Genomic DNA, 20,463 nt, shown 5'->3' with positions numbered 1-20,463 from the left:
CAAGTGGCCCTGGGAGAAGCACGTCCTCAAGCCGTGCTGCCGCCTCCACACCTTGGATGGGGAAGTGAAGCACTGGGGAAACTCCACCCCTCAGTGGTTTCTATGTCTGGCCTCAGCCCCGAGGTCTGACTCACCTGGGTCTGCTAACAGGCTGGCCATCTGACAACAAGTCATCAGGGAAATGTCAAGGGAACACTGTGCTAAAAAGCTGCTTTTTTCCAGCGCCCCTTGAATGTTCATCCACCACGGAATCATCTATTCCTCCTGGGAGACTGAGGAGGACTGACAATGTAGCTCTCCCTTAATGACTTCATGATTTGCTTCGTATGATCATGTACAGTGATCATCAACAGCAGATATTAATGAAAACAAATAGACTAAAATCTAACTCCCTTTCATGCATGTACACATACACACAAAAGGCATTCAGTGCCAGCGGCTATCTCTGGGCAGTGGGATTATGAGTGAGTTTTCCCTTCTTAAATTTTCAAACATAAATTACTCACATAACTGGAAAAGGGAACATACATTTAAATATAGGCTGCCAGAACACTGGAGTTTCAACTTCTGTGTTTCCAATTTTTTTCTAGTCGCAGCAACCCTCTGGCTCATTAAAATCTAGTCCTCCCTTTCAGCTGCTGAAGGGCTTTGCAGAACAGTGAGTGCTGTGGGGTTCTGGGAGCCCCAGGGAAGCATGAAGTCACTGGCAAGAGTTAGCTGGGTCCTGGCCTGAAGTGTAAGTCTAAGGTAGGGTGGTCATGCAAATAAGCAAGAGACATAGGAATTCAGAGAGCCTCGGAGCATCACGGAGCCAGCCTGTCCTCTTCTCCCTGCCCTATTTTTAGCTGTGTGAGTACAGGACACAGTTGGCTGTTCCGGATAGAAAAGTGGTAAAGAGGCCAGGTAAGTGACAGAGACAACTGCAGGCTCCGCCTACCGTAATCTTCCAAGCTTATCGGATCCTTTCTTTCCCAGGCCAGAAATGCTAAGTGGATGGATGTTTGTTGAAATGAGTATCTGTGTAACAGGACACACTGCTGACAGAGGAGGCCTCTCCCTACTATACTTACAAGAGATGGGGGCAGGGATGGAGCGCAGACAATGACTAACACCAAAGGGATATGCAACATCTGACCTGAGTTATAGATTAGAAATCAAACAAGCTGAAATTTGGGATGAGGATGATCACTTTACTAGCCAAAACCAGACAGCAAGGTGTATTTTTAACAACCATCCCTCTTCCCCGGGGTTTTACTACAGGATGCAGTCAGGCACAAGGGCTAGGACTCATCCAGTCTGTAAAGCAGCCGTAAGGGTGACCTGGGTGAACCCTGTTCGTTCCCCAGGTCAGGAGCTGGCCCTGTAAACTTCCCCATGGTTAGCGAAGTACCCGCAGACAGTTTCAGACTGGAGTGCCTGCTGTGAGCGATGCCAGGTGCCTGCTAGAAAGAGTGTGGAGGTCCTGGTCACTGACGAGAAACAGGAGAGGGAAGACCGAGGTCTGAGACACAGGGCATGGTGAGGGACAGGGCATGGGGAAATGGAAAAGGAGTAGGGGGTTAAGAATATGCAAGTCTGGATATCTTCATCATTTTGTAGATTAGAGCCAAAAAAGACAGAAAAAATAATTCTAGCCACGGCCTTATCCTATAAGAGGTGGAAATATAATACTACAACAGTAGGTATTTAAACAGACCAGAGCTGGGGTATCCAAATCAGCAGAACTCTCATGGTGGTCCCCTGGGGGAGCGGGGGGGGGGGGGGTGTCTACACTTATTACAAAGTGTCAACATTCAGTCTTGAGAGCTGGCAGCCAGGGCTTCCCACCCTCCTTACTGTGGAGAAATCCTCTGAGAACAGATTTGATTTTTGCAAACAGGCTTACATCCTAGGAGGCAGGTTGGCACAATAAGCTGTGTGATCAGGCTATGTAACAGGGTTTCTGGACCAGAAAAAGAAAAAGATGTCATCAGGCGTTGGGTGAGTGCCTCCAAAGGCACTTCCCTCCAGGGTAAGTCCCATGGGCAGGGACTTTTGTCTGGCATATTAGTGACTGGCACAGCCCTGGAGAGTGGTCAATGCATGAGTGGCTCAGCTTAGCAGAATAACTGCACAGCTTTCCCAAGTCATAGCCTCCCTGTGTGAATGCTGAAGCACCTTCTAATGTGTTGGGCCCTGTATGCAGGAGGCAGACCTAGGTCTCCTTATCTATTAGCCAAGCTCTGCGCCTCAATGTCATGAGCCAGACCAAAATGCATCCTTCATGGTGGCCTTCAGCTTTGTTTCTTCAGTTGGCACTCTTCATTTCTCATGGACCATTTCTCATGGGCCTAACCCATAAGTGTCCTCACACGGTATGGTGCAAGGTGTTTACAGGTGTTCCTTGAAAGGCTTTCTGATAAAAGTCTGGGAACCACTACATATCACAGTTCCCTCCCTTGGGGATTCATGGGACACCAGTATATTAAAGGCTCTGAAAAGTCCTGCAGTAAAGAGAGCGGTTTCTCGGTGGTACCCAAACTAAAACCAGTCCCTTTACTCAGGAACTCAACAAAGGTATTCACATATCCATCTCAAAAGAGGGAGTGTGAATCTAGCCATCTCCTAATTTCACCCATAGAGCCTTATGTTTTGGTGGACTACCTCTTAAATTTCACCAAACACCTCGGTTCTGCTGAACACAGTCCGAGCAATGCTGACCCAGAGTGCTTTGCATCCATCGAATCATAGCATGGTTGCTTTTTGCTCTTCCACACACTTCTCATTCCCCCTGCTACCCCCACTGTAGGACTCCAGTGCTTCTAACTTGTCCCTTAGACCTGCCCTATTCCCCTACTGGTCTGTGGGCTTGTGTGTCCCCAACATCAATGGAAGTTCCACTAGGGCAAAAGCCATGTCACGTGTTCCTTATTTCATGTCTCCTATACCTCCCAGCACAGAGCAGTGCTGTACTGAGCAGAGCGAAGAAACTCCAAAGAGGCTTTCTGAGCTGAACTAATTCAAGTTCCCTTTAAATATCATTTAAGAAAAAAGTACCACAGTAATATGGGGACAAAGATGATGCCTCAAAGAAACTACCTCAGTTTCCCCCTGATAATACTTATTTTTATCCATCATTTATTGAGTGTTTGGTAGGAATGCTGGCTAAATTCATAAGATGCAATATCAATCTTCAAAGCAACCCCAAGAGGTGGGGCTACTATCATCACCTACGCCGGAAGGCCAAGGACCAAAGAGTTGAGAATGGACTGCCCTGGACACTGAGAAGACCAGCAAACAGCATCACATTCCTCAGGAGGAGCTCTGGGAAGAGTCAGAAGGGCTGCCAGGCACATAGAGGTGTGCAGAAGGAGCTGTCTGGTTGCCAGACTTAAGCTTGTTCCAGATGTTGCCTTTTCCTTTTAAGTTTGGCAGATGATTGGGCTCTGCACCCAAGAGGAGAAACAGATGCCAGCTTCAAGTTTCACAGCAAGACGCAAGGCCACATCCTCCTCCCACATCCACCCCAGCCTTGAACAGACCCTAAGGAGGAGTACTTACCCACGAAGTACTCCATGAGTGAGCATGGTCCCTCACCCCCGAAGACATGCTCTCCACAGGAGATCATCTATCTGGGCTCTGATGGCCCCTGGCCTGCTGGGCTGCTGCCTGTCCAGATGCTCTAATGTTGATCTGGCCTCAGCTCTGGCCTAACACAGGCCCAGGGCTGGGCATGCTCAGCTCCTAGCTAACCAGAAAACCCTTCAAGGTTTTCATGAGTGTGCCAGGAGCTCAGGACAGAAGTGGCCTTCAATACCAGACAGAAGAGTTTGGTTAACAGGGCACCTTGGTGTTGAGGGTGATTCAGGCTTGAGGAGGGGTCAAATGGCAGCTTGAAATAAACCAGAGCAAGTAGGCCTGAAACAGCCAAGATGTTCTACAGGTGCCTGATGAAAGGACACCACGCATGAGTGGGCAGTGACAGCCTCCATCGCCATCCCTAAAGGAAGTGGGCAACCCTCAGTTACCTCAGCAGCCAGAGCAGGATTACTGGGGACCCCTCCCTCTGCTTTTACGCTACCAGTTGGCATTGGGGCACCTACACTGTGCAGGCACAGAAAAGCACTTCACGTGCATCCACTCATTTCCACCTCATAGTAACTCTATGACACAGTGACTGTAACCCCCATTTCACAGATAATAAAACTGCAGCTTGGGGATGTGAGTGACCTGCCTAAGACCACAGCGAAGAAATGGCAGCTCTGACACCAAGGTCCACGCTCTTAACCACCTGGCTCTGCTGCCTCTACCTGATTCTACTGAACATCGTGGCACCCCAAGTGGTGCCCCTGGCTGGCCACCAAGGAGATGTCAGCTCCTTGCTCCAGAGCTACCTGTTCCTAGGTGGGCCCTGCAGCTAGCTCAGCAACTCCTGAGCATCCAGACCCCTCCTCATCTCTCCACCGGGGCCTTCTCACAGGAGGAGGCCTGGCCCAGCCATTTCAAAAGAGCATTGTGTGACACCCCATCACCATGCCTGCAATTGTGTAGGCCACCTGTAAGAGAAGAAAACAATCCCTCCATAGGGCCCTTCAGGTGACAACTGGACAAGCAGGGCAGCTCTGGTCAACTGGTTAACAAGCATCCTCCAGGAAATGTTTTCTGAAACCTACTCCCAGCACATGCAGTCCTACATCATCACTGCCCTTTTCTTGCCTGTACCTGCCTCTGGACAAAGCTCTTTGGGCTGGGGGGAGGTCTTGTTCTGGCTTATATCTCAGCACCGGACACACCGTAGCTCTCAATGAGGACCTGCGGAATGGGTGGTACTTCCTTCAGATGCCTTGTGTTGGAGCATGATGTCTGGGCCACATCCTTGACTCGGCCCTAAGCTGCATGAGCGCTGCTCTCCTGGCTTCTCCCAGCTCTGGGAAGAGGCTGGCACCCAGTAGGTGCACTGTGCGCAGGTGAGTGGGTGGCAGAACCCCTTTCCCAGCCCTCGCAGGGCTGGCTGGCACCGTCTCCTTCTCCAGGTCTCAGCTGATGTCTCCTCCTCAACGAAGCCCTCCTGGGCCACATCATCACCTGGGTCCCTCTGTCCTGTGTACAGCCTCCACAGCACTCAGCACAGTCAGTAACCATCTGGGTTGGCTAGTTCTGTCTCCCAGACTAGACTGTGAGAGCTCCACAGAGCAGAGACCGTTTCCTCCCCAGTCATTCCTGTGCACTCATACAGAGCCTGGCATGGTCAGGCTCACAGCAGGTGCTCAGTAAGTATGAATGGGTGGGAAAGGGTCTTCAGTGAAACAAGAGCAAGAGCGAGCTGGCCCACCTTTACTTCTCTCTCAGGGACCAAAACCAAAGTTCTGAGCAGGCAGATGCCCAGGACTTCCCAATATCCACGTGCCCCCACATCTCAGCCCGAGGGGCTCAGGGCAGATCACCGCCTAAGAGCAGTGAGGGTGGGTGTGCAGCACTGTCCTGATGGGGGGAATGGAGCAATGCTTCACTGGATGTGGCCCCAGAACTCAGCTCCTGTCCCATAAGGCAACCAGACACAAGTGACCACCAACAGTGATTGAGTATAGTGCTCAGGACGTCCCTCAAGGCCTCGTCACACAGACCAGGTACCCAGTCGGGGGCAGGCACTGGGCAGCAGTCACATAATGACTCAGCACTGCGTATAGGCAGAGGAAATGGCTCAGATTCAGCTAATAGCTCTGCTGGAAGCACTTGGTAAAATTTAAAAATATATATTACTCTTTAATATACAGGGGTTAACATGGCTAACGCCAAAGTAAGGATTTCCCTTGAGCGACTTGGCCAGCTCTAGGGCTGGGCTGCCCTGTCCCACCCCTCTTTGGGACCACTACTGCACCTATGACAGCCAGAGACAGGCACAGTTGGTGGGGAGGCTGCAGGGTCTCAAGGTCCGTTCCCATGAGAACGGACCGGCTGACCTGGCCCTCATGAGCACTGCACTCAGTTTCAGAGCCAACCAGGCATAGACAAGGAAGACGTACAGATTTTCTGTGCGGCGCGGACAGTAGTTGCCTCAGACATGATGGGGCAGTGGTATCCCCCCACCAACGCCCTGCTAACTGAAAAGAGGAAGCTTGACAGAAGAAACGAAACTGCTATTGTATTTGACCTAACGAACGTGTCTATGAACACCCCCAGTGTCACTCCAGTGCCGGGGGCATCACAGCATTCGGGAACCAGGAAACACCGGCTGGCTGGGTTTGCACATCATGTCAGCTTTCCCATTATACTCAAACAAAGCCCCTCTCATAGCAGCCTGGAGTTGGTGAAGCAGGGACTGCTGTCTCCATTTGATTTGTAAGGAAATTGGGGTCCAGAGAGGTTAAGTGACTCTCTCTGGGTCACACAGCATGTAAACTGCCGGGCCAGACCTTAAAAATGTTCTCCGAGTCCTATCTAGTGACGTCTTCCCTGGTCTCCCTGGCTGACTGCCTGTGTTATACATGGTTCTCCTGGATGTGACACATAAATTCTGGGCCTCTGTTTCCTCATCCGCATAGTGAGAAGAATCAGGCCTACTTCATGCTACCAGCCATGCCACCTACGAGTCTCTGACAAGCAGAGGGTCCAAATATGTGACAAGTTCCAAATATGTGCAAAGGCCTCACAACTATAACACCAATTACTTTTTACGCCTAGACTCTTTTAACAGAACACAAAAAAACTCTATAACCCTCATGTGTTCTCTGTGGGGGGAACCTTGGTGTTGTCTTATTGAGAGGCCTGGGATAGCAGGAAGTGACCCAGCTCTTCTACTGCCTGACCACTTCCGTTTGGAAGAGGCACCTTGTCTTGTTGAGTCTCTCCTTTCTGGCTCTAGGGAGACAGCTGCCCCTGCCTGCCACCTACCCTGATGGTGTATGGAAGCAAAAAGTGGTAAAAGTATTACAAAAGGAGAGCGGGATGTGCATCCCTTCTCAAGTACTTCCTGGTTATATGTGACCCTAGGCAAATTTTTTATGCCCAGAGGTTGTTTTTCTCCTTACTAAAAATGGGGGGTGGTATCCCTGCCCAGCTGGCCTCCCACAGTTGCCATGGAGCCACCAATAAGACCAATAACATTATATCTGGGAAAAGGACCAAGGACGCCCCTGAAGAGATGGCCGATTCCAAGACTAGGGCAGGGGAAGGTCAGGGGGAGATGAGACTATCTCATTATGTTGGAAAGCAAGGAAACGTACAGAAACGGATGGAGAGGGGGCAGAAGGACACAGAAACCAGCTTGAAGATCAAATTTGAGACAATGTGACCATCATAACGAGTAATGACACGATAGTGTATAACACACTAAATTTTAAAAATCTGTGAACCAACACTGATAGAACAAAAAATAAAAAGAAGGGAAGGGCAGAAGGAAAGCTTTTCTTAACAGAAGAATGCCAACTAACAAATGTAGGAAAAATAACAGAAATAGAAAAATCACTATTTTATAACCGTCATAGTTATATAACCGTCATAGCACAAATCCAGGTAAGATCATCAAGGAATGCTAAAGCCAGTGGGTGACAGATTGTGATCCAGGATGTGCAGAAATGCACAGATACCACCTTGATCGAATGACTAAAGCAAAGATCACTAATGACAGGACAAACCCACAGCAGGTGCCTTCTGACACGACGCCAGAGAAGGACTTAACATCCCTTACGGAATTCTCCTACCAAAACATTGAACCTAAATCCAAGCCTTAGGCCAACCCAGATTAAAGGACATTCTGCAAAACAACTGGACTGGGCTCTCCAGAAACGTCCAAGTGCGCACGCACACACGCACACACGCACGCACACACACACACACACACACACACACACACACTCACATATACACAGGGTGGAGGGAGATAAAGCAAGTGGGACAACATGTTAACAACTGTCGAATCTAGGTAAAAATGTTCACTGTACTGTTCTCGTAACTTTTCTGTAGGTTTGAAAAATTTCAAAATAAAAGAAATGAACAAGGTCCTCCTACCAATCCTTGGAAAGCTGTGGTGTCTGCAGTGACTCGGGCACACTCACCTGTCAGGTACTCCAGGACGGCGGCCATGTACACAGGCGCGCCCACTCCGATCCTGTACTTGGGGTGGCCTTTCTTGATGTACCGCAGCATCCGGCCCACAGGGAAGATGACTCCTGCCTTGGCGGACCGGGAGGTCTTGGTGGACTTCTTCTTCCCACCCCGGCTGGACATGGCGGTGGCCCTGGAGATGGATCAGTAAACACACTGTGGAGGAAAGAGACACATGGGTCAGGATTACTGGGGACAGGGCATCTCCCCTTTCCCCATGCCTCTGGCCCCTGGATGAAATGGGTTGTGCCAGCAGATGCCACTGCCTGCAGCCGCTGAGCCCCACAAGCCCAGTTTCTGCATTCTGCCGGTGTGCTTCAGCCCTGGAAAAGAGAACAGCTTCGCTTTTCACGTTTTATACCATGACATCAATTTTATCGGCCACTTCCATATAAATGTTACTCTGACAATGACTGCTCTTAAGTGCCTCGCCTTTACGCCACATGATGTAAAAGACAATGGGATTTCTTGGCTACAATCTATACGCTTGTTTAATAATTGTATTTTCATACACTTGAGACCAGGGCTGATAAATTTGCTGAAGCCTTCATAAAAGAAAAGAAAACTATGTCACCTGCCCCTAGAATGAAGATGTAAGGCATATACCTAGGTTCTCTGATGAAAGCAGTACCCCTACCTTAAGGTCCTTTATCTGTGAGAGGCAAGAACAGCTCACAGGAGCTCAGTGGGCAGTCAGGTTGGAGTTAAGAGGCCCTCTGAGCACAGGCCTGTCCTTAGAGAGAAGAGGGAGGAGAGTTCTTCCTTCCTTGGACCCCACCCCCCCATCCAAAATGCCCCTCAGTCCGAAGGATCCCCCCACTTCAACACCTACTGTGGAGTCCTCTCTTTTCCACCCCGACTGTGCCTGGATCCAGGTCACCACTATCCTAACCAAACGATCACAAACGATCTACCTGCCCTCCACTGGCTGGGCTATCTCCGTACACACAAATCTGAATACGTCACGGCCCAGGTCTTAAAGCTTTCCCTGCTGCCACAATTCCCAAGATAAAATCAGGACCCTTGGACTGTCACGAAACGCCCTAGAAATCTAGGCCTGGCACACCCATCTAGTTTTACCTGTGCTTCCTTAGGTCTAAACGCAAACACAGGCAGTGTCCCCAAATGCCCTCCTCCACCGTGGCTGTGCCTGTTAGCCAGGACCTCCTTTACCCTTCATGCTTCTTTTCTGCCCTCTGTCAACCCCTCCCTGAGTGCTCCATCCTCTGGGCTCCTACGTGCTTCACACCACAGCACTGACGTGCACACGCCCCCGCCCCAACCCGCCATCTCTCCCATCACACTGCAAGGTCTCAGAGGGCTGCCCCCAACTGTATACCTAGTGTAGCACCACACAGTAAGGTCACAAATGTTCACTGAGAGCATTCAAGTCGCTCATGCATTCACTTCAGGAATTATGCTGGGGAATGGAGACAGCAGCGCACGAGACAGATGTGGTTCCTGTTCTCCCAGAGCTGGCGGGGAAGAGCAACAACAAATAACCCGACAATCATTCAAATGGTAACTGTGAAAGGCCAGTGCAGGGTGCTGGGAGAGGGGCTATGCAGAGCCCTAAGCCTGTTCTGGGGCGTCAGACATGCCTTCCCTCGAAGTCACTGATGCTCAGACCACTGAGTAAAATGGGCAGGTCTCTCATCTTCTCGGAAACTGAGGTCAGGCTCCACGGTGTGTGGGCCCCTCCAGCTGCCACAGTCCATGTCTCTATGACCATGGAAGCCACAAAGTTAGGAGTCCTTGTTACTCTGACACCCGACCCTACATTCAAGATATGCATGGTCTATACCTAACATCAGTGTGACCCCCCAAGATCATCTCAGATCACATGCCTAACAGAGAGATGGCCAAAACAGCAGAGAGCAGAATTCCTGGACACTCTGGGGCAGCTGTGCTGACTGGCTCACCAGAATTAAGGGGGCTCAAGGCCTCTGTGACGAGAACCCTGTATTTCACCCTGTCAAGGGGGGCACCAAGTCTTAACTGTTCACTGAGTGCTAAAGAGAGTCCCAGAAGGGTCTGGTTTTTCTGAAACAATTGGTTGGCTCCATTTCTTCTGTAATGAGCTCTATTTTAAAACATTCCCTGCAAACAGGTGCCCATGCTCACTCTGAGCAGGAAATGGTATGTGTACACGTGTGTGCATGTGTGTTTGCAGGGAAAAGCTGTAACTGGGCTCCTAGCAGTCTTCTGCTTTAATGCAAATGTGTTTCACAGACCAACCCCATTCCTTTGGCCTAAGAGCTTTGACATCTGAATGCTTCCCCCTTCCAGAAGGAGAAGCCTGTTCTTATTGGAGCACAGACTCCAGCTCTGTCTACAGGCGGACCTGTCTGGGTATGTTTGGGGCTGCCTTTGTGGGAATGGGACAATGTCCTGTCCCAGAGAGGAGCCACTACCATCGAGGGACCTGATGGGTCCTAGACACGCTTATTCTTCAAAAGTAATGCTCCTGGGGTTTCCCTCTGACTTGAGTCAAGAGTCTTAGTCAACATGCTGGTGACTCCCGGGTCCCTAACCCGGTGCACACCTGGTTGCTGAGCCCCAGAGCTCCGTTCTAACTGCCTGCGGCAGGGCCCACTTGTTAAGTCCCACAGGCAGGTGAACTCCTCTGGGTTTCTCAGCCCCAACGGTGGCAAAACCATGCATCAAGCTGCCAGGCGGGAGTCACCCTGTCCCTGTTTCTCTGCCCACCACCACAGCTCCCAGTCATTAGTGAAGTTCAACGGAGGCTGCCCTAACTTCTCAAGCCTCTTCCCTTCTCTTCGCCCTCCCTGCCTTGGTTCAGCTCCCACTATTTCTCACCTGTTCTCCCCAGCACCAGTCTCTCTCCATGGACACCAGAGGATCTCTGCCCACTTTGCTGGTTCCCCATCACCCTGAGCCAGCCACAAACAGCATCCTTCAACTACTTCTGCAGCACTGCTTCCTGCCACCCGTGCCCAGGCTGATGTCCCAGGCTGCCCCTGAATTCCTGACCTGTGAAGCTGTGTCCAGAATGTTTTTATACATGCTGCTTCCCCTGCCTGAAACACCCTTTGTCCTCTTGCCAACCTGCTGAACTGATGCTCACACAACCCCTCTCCTCGGTCCTGACCATGGAATTGCTCACTGCTCTGTGTTCCCACAGAACATACCCTGGCACATATCTGTGTGCCTGCCTCCCCAACTCGACTCAACCTGGAGCTACTCCATGCCAGGTGCTGTAGTCAACTCATCTATAGCTCCCCAGGTCCCAGGAAAGATCTTAAACATCACTGCCACTCTGCTGATAGAAGAACATCTTCACGTCTTATTTGGAGTCAGGCTCCTCTCTGATAGAGCAGCCCGAGTTTTCATCCCCTCCCCAAGGGGCCTGTCCTGAAGGGATTCTGTTCCTCACCCCTCCTCATGTGCTTCCTGCACTTCTAACTATAAATCCCCAAGCTGCAGCCACAGCTCTGAAAGGATTCTGACTGAGCCATGCAGCCTCATGACATCCAGTAACCTGTGGTGGTTTTTAAAACATCATTTGGAAACCGATGTGCGATCTCCAGATCAACCAATCAACGAACATGCTGGGTCCGTCCTGCTCTTCAGAGGTCTATGGGATGCGGGCAGCTATGGCCAGGCACCAACGTGGGGGGAGAGAGTGGCTGTGACAGAAGTGGCTGTTGAGCACTGTGGTTAGTAACTCGAATTCCAAAGTCAGACTGACCTGATTCAAGTCACAGCCCCACCAGTGAAAGCCTATGCGTCCTAGGTTAGCTGCTGTAACAAATAAGCGCCCCCAGCTTACTTCTCACTTGTGAAAAGTCCAAAGTGGCTTCCATGACTGGCTGGTGCTTCTCTGCGGGATGATTTGTAGATCCAGACTCCTCCCACCCTTCAATGCACAATTCAGGGTTTACTACTGGAGGGAAAGGGCCATGGAGGACAACACATGGGGGCTTTCAGAGGCCAGGCCTGGAAGCGGGGCACATCACCCCTGACTGTGATCCACCCACTAGAATGTGGTCACATGGCCACACCTAACCGCAAGAGAGATTGGGAAATGGCCTCCAGCTATGTGCTCCGAAGAAAAGAGGAAACAGCCAGTCTCTGTAACCTGACAAACCAACTTGAAAGCTGACCCTGAAACCAGGGTCTGAGTGACCAGTCAAAGCCTACTTTGACCCATGTCCTGTGTCTAGCCTTTTCTGAGAGACGGACAGTCCTACGTCATGGAGGAAGTGGCTTCTTCTGAATTCACCTTCTCTTCAGGGCACTGAGCTTGCCCACAGGAGAAACAGCAATAGTACCTTATCGAACTAACAAAGCTGTGTCCTTCCTTCCTGGACTCATCCACCAGGGGGGCTCCCTGTTCAGCACACCAGAAGCCCTCAGCCCTGTAGAGGGCCCCGCAGGCTTTGAAGACAGTGACAGGTCTTCAGGCAACCCTGGCGTTCGTTACTGAACATTAGCTTGGCGGTCTTCTTGACTGTTATCAGGCCAGGAAATGAAAATTCTGTGGTTGGTCCTGAAGGGATCTCTGTGGTCTTTATCTCTGCAACTCCTCCAACAATCAATCATTCACAATAGACATGAACCGTGTTTGCAGAAACCCAAAGTTCACACAGAGACACACTGGAGCCAGGCTCGAGTGAGAAGCAGGTCTTTGATGACAAACCCCCCAGCGATTGAGATGAGACCGCGACAACGTGATCTGTCCTCAAAGCACAGGACAAATGAGAAGCCTGGCTGTGAGGATTCCATGAATAAAATGGACACGAAAACAAGGAGGAGGGGCAACAGAGTTCAGGAGGGGAAACGGCCACCCTACCACACCGTTCTATCCCTCACCAACAGGGCACCCTCACTGGTTCCTAAGTGCGCTGCAAACCACCTTCATTCCCGCTTCCACCCTTCGGCACATGCCACTCGCTCAGTCTGGAACACTCTCTCCAGCCCTCAGTCTGGGGCAATCCTACCTAGTGGTCCCAACATGTCCTCTGGCGATGGAGACCCATTCCTGCAGTGGCTGTGCCGTGTGGCCCCCAGTCCCAGTCTAGTGTGGAGCAGCCCCATGCCCAGACTCTAGCTTTACACGCAAGGTCCTGCTGACCTCCGGCTCATCTCTTCCTCTTTCCAGCAATGAGGGCTCCACCAGGCTGAATCGCTCTCAGTTTCCTCAGTAGACACTCCTGCGGTGGCCCCTGAGCCCAGCGAAAAATCCCTTATAATGCACCTCAGCCACCACGGAAGTATGTTCAACTGCTTTTCTCAGTCTTATATAAAGTGCTTTGCAAGTGCAGTTTCCAGCCCCTCCCTCCAACATGATTGCCACTCCGGATCCAACTTATATAAACATTCTAAAGCCAACTATCCCACTCTTAGCACTTCTTACACTGTATCACCACTGCCTATTTCCTTGTCTGTCTTGACCGCATGCACCAGGCTGCTCTGCTCCCCACTGTATCTCTAAGAACCTACCACCCAGCCACGTTCCTGAGAGGCCCTCAAATGCTGGCTGGGTTGGGACTGATTAGTTACAGTGGATGGGGTTCTCCTGACAAAAATGAGGGCAGCATTTCCAAAGGCCACAGGACTCAGAGATGTGGCAAGTGAGACACCAGTCCGGGACCTTCTTTGGGACCCTTCGTGTGGGAGCCCAGACCCTCAAAATTCAGGGAGCTTGTGGAGGTACCTTGGGGATTCCCAGAAAGGGAACACCGCAATTTCCCCGATGGCTGAGGCTGGAGCCTGCAGAGGCCTTCTGACTCCCTGACCATCCTATGGCTCCAGCAATCTCTCTTCTTGCCATAAGATGGGCACCGTAACACAGACCAGAGGAAAGTACTGACCTTCCTCATATCTGTAAGACACTGACCTCTGTAAAAGATGCAGCATAGAAAACTTAAATAATCAGGACACTCACAAAACCACTGGAATGGTCAATGGTGAAGTCTTTTATTATCTAAGCAATGAATGTGTGCATATTGATCTTGAGCAAAATATTGATTAGAACGGCTAGGGGGCTTCGAGTCAGACAGCCCTATCTCCAGCACCTGAGGATGGAGCAATCTGAGCTATCAGTGCTCGCTGTTACAGAGCGAGGACAGCCCCATCCACTCCCTGCCGCTGGATAAAGGCCCACGTGTCCACATGCATTTGTCACCTTCCCATCAACTCCAATCACAAAGGCAAACCTGAGACACTTGATTCTGAAGCGCAGGACACTAATCCTGTTTACTGCATTCTCTTCCGTTTACTATCATACCAAATGATTAACGGTGTTGTTGCTGTCATGTCCCCAGAGGCATGTGGATATACTACACAACTATCACTCACAGAGCAGGGGTTCACAAGCTGCACTCTGATTGGCTCAGAACAGAGACTTGGTCTGGTACTCCGGCCAATCAGGAAAAACATCTCTCTCCATTCATAAAACACTACACCATAAAATGAGGCGGATGATTAAAGAACTTACAGTCCACCCTCAGTGAACCAAGGGACTGCAAACAAGGAGAGAAGGATAAATTGAGACAGTAAGTAAACCCTAAACCACACATTTTGTTCCAGCAGATACTACTCTCCTCATGTGTTAGGTTTTTCATGACGGGAAAAAAACAAAAGCTGAACACAAGTGTTACTCACTACAAGCAGGTACAGTTAGCAGGAAGCTAGTCTGGGATTAAAAAATTTCACCTCTGCAAACCCACTCCATGATGTGCTTCCTGAGTGACACTAAAGGAACCAGCACTATTCTTCAACAACAGTAAGGCACCGTCTGCCTGCTTCATAAGGACATTTTCCTTCAAACCTCCTCTCCCTTTTAAAGGTTGTGCGAAACTCAGAGAGAATCACTCCAATGGAAGGCCATCAGAGGAAAATGTGAGCTTCAGTAGGGCAAGACCCTGGTGAGGCTTGGCATCTAGAAGCTATTCAATATTTGCTGAACTGATGAAGCATTCCCAATAAAGGATATCTGACCACATCTTCCTCCTACTCAGAGCCTTCAAAGGCTTGTGACTGCTCTTAGGAAGAAGTTTAAATCCTTCCGTGTGTTTCTGATCAGGATCCTCTGTGATTTGGTCTGTTTGGCCCTCTGGCTTCACCTGACTCCCCTCTAGAATCCAGCCATCCTGAGCACTCTGGCAGTTCCCCCATATGACCTCTGTTCTCATTGTTCTCAGACTCTGCACATGTGGGGCAGGTCTCAAACGCTTGTCCCCACCTGCCCTCCTTTGCCCAGCCAACTCTTACTTGGCCTTTCCGTGCCTGGTAAGGGCTTGCTCCTGAATAGGCTACTGTCTGGGAGCTGCTATGGGATCTACTGTGGCCTCCTGTGCTGACCCTGCAATGGCTGCTTGCCTGCCTTCTCCTCCTCATATCAGCTTCCCAAGGATAAGAATTGGGCATTTCTTTTTTTTTTTTTTTTTTCTTCTTTACTAGATTACCAGTTTATTATAAAAGGATATAACTTGGAACAGCCTGATGGAAGAGATACATAGGACAAGGTCTGGGGAAGGGCATGGAGCGTCCATGCCCTCTCCAAGTGTGCCACTCTCTCCAAACCTCCACTTGTTCACCAACCTGGATGTTCTCTGAACCCTGTCCTTTGGAGGTTTTATGGAGGCTTCATTACATAGGAGGCACGACTGACCAAATTACTGGCCACTGGTGACTGATTCAACCTCCAGCCCCCTCCCCTCCTGGGAGGTGGGGGGACATGGCAATACTGGACATTTCTTGATCAGGTTCTGTCCCTAGTGCCTGACCCTCAAGAAAATGATTCTCAAGAAATATTTACTGAAAGCTGCAAGACACTTATCTGGAAGGCCTGATCCAAGTTAACAAGCTACACAACTCTTTGGAATGAAGAGCTGACGCACTTGGGCTCACTCATAAGAGCTGGGGTGGGGCCCAATGTATTTCTAAACCTACAGAACTTGGGAAGGACCCATAAGACAGGTGTGGGCCCCACTGAGCCCTGCCCCTTCCCAGTCCATGTGCCAAGAATGGGGCTCTGAAAAAGCTGACATAAACCCAAAGGCACACTCAAATGAGAGCTAGAGGCTGCTGAAATTCTGATAAACACCACATATAGATGCTTGTTGGGTTTTGTCAGGTTCGGTTTTCAGTTTATGCTTCTGTTTATTTAAATAAAGCTCCTTTAAATGGCTTGGGGCAGCATTAACTCTGAAGCTATTAAAGGCAGGTCTGAGAATACATGTATGTAGTCCAAGTCTCTCTTGGAAGGAAGGGATGAGGGATCTTCCAGAGATCTGCTGTCTGGAGGACCAGAAGAAACCAAAAGATTGAGACGTACCCCTCCCTGACCCTGGTCCATTTGTTATAGACCAAGCCAGTGACTTATAGTTGTGTAAAGTGTAGAGTGTCATGTGTGATGTTCCAGACAACTCTTAAAGTTTAATAAAATGTGAGCCATCCCTTCCTCATTCTAAAGGCCCTCCCTGCCTCAAACAATTTTCACATACTTTAACCCCTTCCCTCCTACTAAACGCCTTTATCTAGGGATCAGCATTAACAATGGTAAGAGATTAAAACAATAACAAAGTGGAAAGATTTCCCACTCTCCTCCTAAAACTAGAGTAAAGAAAAATTTAAAGTCTTGAGGATTTAAAAAAAGAAAGAAAGAAAAACAGGTTGAAAAACACATTTATCCTCATCGGGTAGCCTCTTGTACAAGACTGAGATGCTACTGCCCAGCTTTGGTTAGTTGTGTACAATGGGTATTAATTCCAGTTGCAGGTATAAGGTGTCCATTTCAGAGCTAATAACTCCTCTGAAAGCAGACAAGTAACCGAAACGTGGCCATGGATTCCATCTAATTCACAACTAGAGTCTCCCACTCAAACCTAAAACTGTTCAAAATTCCGAGTCCCTAGAGCAGGAAGCCTTGTAACAAAGCACTTTCCCCCATCTTTAATGATAAAACCTCAAACCACAAGGGTAGAAGAAAGAGAGAAGCTAGCAGAAGTGCCCCTCTGTCTATTCTTATATGCTGTTTACTGGATCATTAAAGTCTTACATGGACTTCGTGGTAATTTTAATTATTGAATTTAAGGCTTGTCTCAGCTGTTTGTATCAATACATAAGTCTCTTACTTTCAAACTCAGGAATATTTTTCCCTAACATCTTGTCTAAAAGAACCTTCCAAGCAATCTACTGACAAGATCCTTGAGTGATCTGTGGTCTCTGCAGGAGTGGAGGTGGGGCGCGCCATTCGGCACACCTGTTGTCAGGTGGCATGGCCAACAGCATCCTGCACACTCACCTCCTCACTCCACCCCACCCCCAGCGAGTCTCTTCCCTCCCGGCCTTCTCCACCCGAGGAACCTACAGCCTTCCAGCCTTCCGGAGTTACCTTTAAAAAAAAAACTCCCAACCACAAAGCAAACAAAAGGCCGGTCAGAAGACGAGCGAAAGCTAGGGGGGTTCCCGTGGCCCCTCTCCAGGCAGTCCCTGAACAAACCCCTCCCCGCCCCTGCCTGGTTGCAGTCCCGCAAGTATCCCCCAACCCCCCACCCCACCCTCCCAGCAGATACCAGCCAGACGCCTACACCACGGCCACCTGGGGCTCGGGCCCCACTTATTGTGCCGGGGCCGGCAACTCGCCGGCGGACGGGCGCCTCACCAAGTACAACTCCGCGCACAACAGCTCCCGGGCGTCCAGGCCCAGGCCGTCCGGCCAGCTCCCCGCCGCCTCCCGCGGCCCCGAGTCCAGCCCGCCCGCCCCGGGAAGGGTCGCCGGGGGACGGGTTAGGGCTGTCTCCTGCCCACAAAAGCGCTCAGGCGCAGGCAGGAGAACGCGGTTCTAAGAGAAGTTGGCTTCCGGGTTTGCTTTTTGAACAAAACCAGAGGGACTCCCGCGCGGCCGGGGCAGGGCCTGGGAGGGCGCCGTGCGTGCGCGAGGCCCCGGCGTGGGCCGCGCTGAGGCCGGCGGCCCGAGCGCGGCCGTGCGCCGCCCGGTACACGCCAGGCCCGGAGGCTCCCAGGCACCCTCGGCCGGAAGAGCGAGGCGGCCGGACCCGGGCGGCGGGGACGGGGCGCGCGGCGAGGGGGCCCGTGCGGCACTTACGGGGCGGCTTGGCGGCGGCGGCGGCGGCAGCAGCAAGGTTGTCTGGCCTGTGCCCTCTCGGCCGCTCGCGCCTTTTCTTCTCCGCGCTCCTGGCTGGCCCGCCCGCCTCCTCGCTTCCCGCCCGCGCGCCCCGCGCTCGCCCCCTCCGCCCGGCTCCGCTGCTGAGTGAACTGGAACCACTAGCTGCGGCCCCGGGATTCCCACAATGCACAGCGCGCCGCTCGTCACATCCCATCCCGTCCCCGCGCGTCCGGCCACCCCTCCCGCTCCACCCGGGCGCCCCGGCCTTGACCCCAAGCCCGCGTATGCGCGCGCCCTGGCGCGCGCGGGACCCTCCGCGCTATATCGCCTGGATGTCGGTGGGTCAGTCCCCTGGCCGCATCGCGGCCCTGGCTCTGGCCCTCAGCCCTTGGTCAGCTCGCCAGGACACCGAACGCTGGGTCCCGCCCGAGCCGGGGACTCGCCCTGAGCTAAGTCCTGGGAAAGGGTCGGGACCCCGGCAGAGGCACTTCTCCAGCCCGCGTCCCAGCCTGTGCGTCTCGAGTGACACTTACTGAGCGCCTACTGAGGGGGGGCTTTTGCTGCCCATCCCTAGACGCTTTCCCATTAACGCAGGGAGGGAGGCACGACTGCTGTTACCAGCAAGCACTTTTCCCTCCCCAACCAATGCAAACCTCCCGCGCACTTCAGAACCTCCCGCTGTCTTTAGACGCAAGCCCCCATCAAACCTGGTTTTCCCCACGACCATCTACTGCACACCCCTGGGCTTCTTCATAGTGACCCTTAGAAGTCTGGATCTGCTTTGTTGCATGGAAGGCGTTTACTTCGATTCAGCAAATGTTCACTCTTGGACCCAAGTTGAGATTTACTAATATAAACAGTGATTCTTTATCATCACACACATTTTTTTTTTAACTGCAGACAAGCAGAAAGAGGGGCCGATGCAAAACTTATCTTGTATTCCTAAATTGGTTTTTGGCCTGAAGGCGTTAGTGACCCATCCCAAGGACTTAAATAGGGACCTTTCCTCCCCTTCTCTCCTCTCCCTCCACCAAAGTGTGGAGGGGGAAGCCACCTCAGCACCCAGCTGTGGACCAACTTTAGATAACAATACATACCCTCCGCAGAGTTGTTCTGTGGCTGCTGGAGTTGGTGACGGGAGATTATGAGTCACTGAAGACCCCTCCCTTCCCTCGGGCTGCCCCTGTAGCAGCTGGTGGTAACCTCCTCCCCTCACCAAGATGCTTTAAAAGTTTGCAAAGCAGTGTCCAATACATGCCATTCACACATCCATTAATTCAATTAACTACTGTGGTCATACTTTGTGCCATGCACCAATTTGGGTGATGAAGATGAAGCAGTGAACAGAACAGGCAAAAATCCCTGACCTCCTGAAGTTTGCCGTGTAGTAGGGAAAGAAAGGTTATAGGCAAAAGAGATGATGTGCCAGATGGTGTAAATGCTATAGAGGAAAATAAAGCTGTAATAGGGAAGAAATTTTGTATCCTACTACAAGTTAATCACTAAAAGGGTGTTTCCTATAAGCTTAAATTATATATAATGGCCCATCTCTGCGAACCCTGCCTCCCAGGTAATGAGCATGAAGCTAAAATACCTTTGGTTAGCTCACAGGAACCATCCTTACCAGGCCCACCTGTGAATGACTGCAGGGAGGAAGAAATTAACACATCCCCTCCAGAGGCTGACCAGAACTAGCAAATGTTTGACTTTACTCCCTCCCCTTTTAGTATAAAAGAAGCCTGAATTCTGACTCAGGCAAGATGGTTCTTTGAGGCACAAGTCCACTATCTTCTTGGCTTGCTGGCTTTCTGAATAAAGTCATTATTCCTTGGCCCAACAACTCGTCTCTTGATTTATTGGCCTGTCGTGCAGCAAGGAGTACGAGCTTGGGCTCAGTAACAAAGCAAGGAAGGGGGATAGGAGATATGAGTTGGGGTGCGGTTTCAAACTTTAGAGAAGGCCTCCCTGAGAAGGTGACATTTAAGCAAAGACGTGAATGAATTGAGGGAGCAAGCCAAGTGGATATCTGGGGGAAGAGTATTCCAAGCAGCAGGAGGGCAAATGCAAAGACCCTGAGGCAGAAGAGTCTCTGAAATCATCAAGGTATAGTGAGTGTGTTCTTACCATTAAAAAAGATAACGTGTGACATGATAGAGGTGTTAACTAGTGCTAAGGTGGTAGTCATATGGCAATATATAAATATATCAAATCAACAGGTTGTACACCTTAAACTCACACAATGTTATATGTCAATAATATCTCAATTTTTAAGAAAGGAAGAG

The 20,463-nt window shown here is 50.8% G+C and overlaps 1 protein-coding gene across 9 annotated transcripts in view; it reads right to left on the bottom strand.

The window, feature by feature from the left end:
* Positions 1-18,371, bottom strand: part of LOC116750637 (core histone macro-H2A.1) — an 80,418-nt gene extending 62,047 nt beyond the window's left edge. For 2 of the 9 annotated variants that reach the window (XR_004349050.1, XM_032625537.1), the window contains exons 1-2: positions 18,161-18,350; positions 8,034-8,238 (exon numbers count right to left, since the gene is read on the bottom strand). Coding sequence is in view for 7 of the 9 variants with exons in the window: in XM_032625537.1 (XP_032481428.1) it covers positions 8,034-8,205 (172 nt within the window). In the remaining 2 variants the exon portion in view is untranslated. Of the gene's footprint in view, positions 1-8,033; positions 8,259-18,160 lie in introns of all 9 variants that reach the window. The other 7 variants (XR_004349051.1, XM_032625532.1, XM_032625536.1 and 4 more) reach the window with 7 other exon arrangements.
* Positions 18,372-20,463: the final 2,092 nt, after the last annotated feature.

This window comes from Phocoena sinus, chromosome 3, assembly GCF_008692025.1.
Source record: "Phocoena sinus isolate mPhoSin1 chromosome 3, mPhoSin1.pri, whole genome shotgun sequence".
In the NCBI taxonomy this organism is placed as follows: domain Eukaryota; kingdom Metazoa; phylum Chordata; class Mammalia; order Artiodactyla; family Phocoenidae; genus Phocoena; species Phocoena sinus.
Note: the sequence above shows the minus strand (reverse complement) of the source record. Positions and strands in the feature narration are given on the sequence as shown.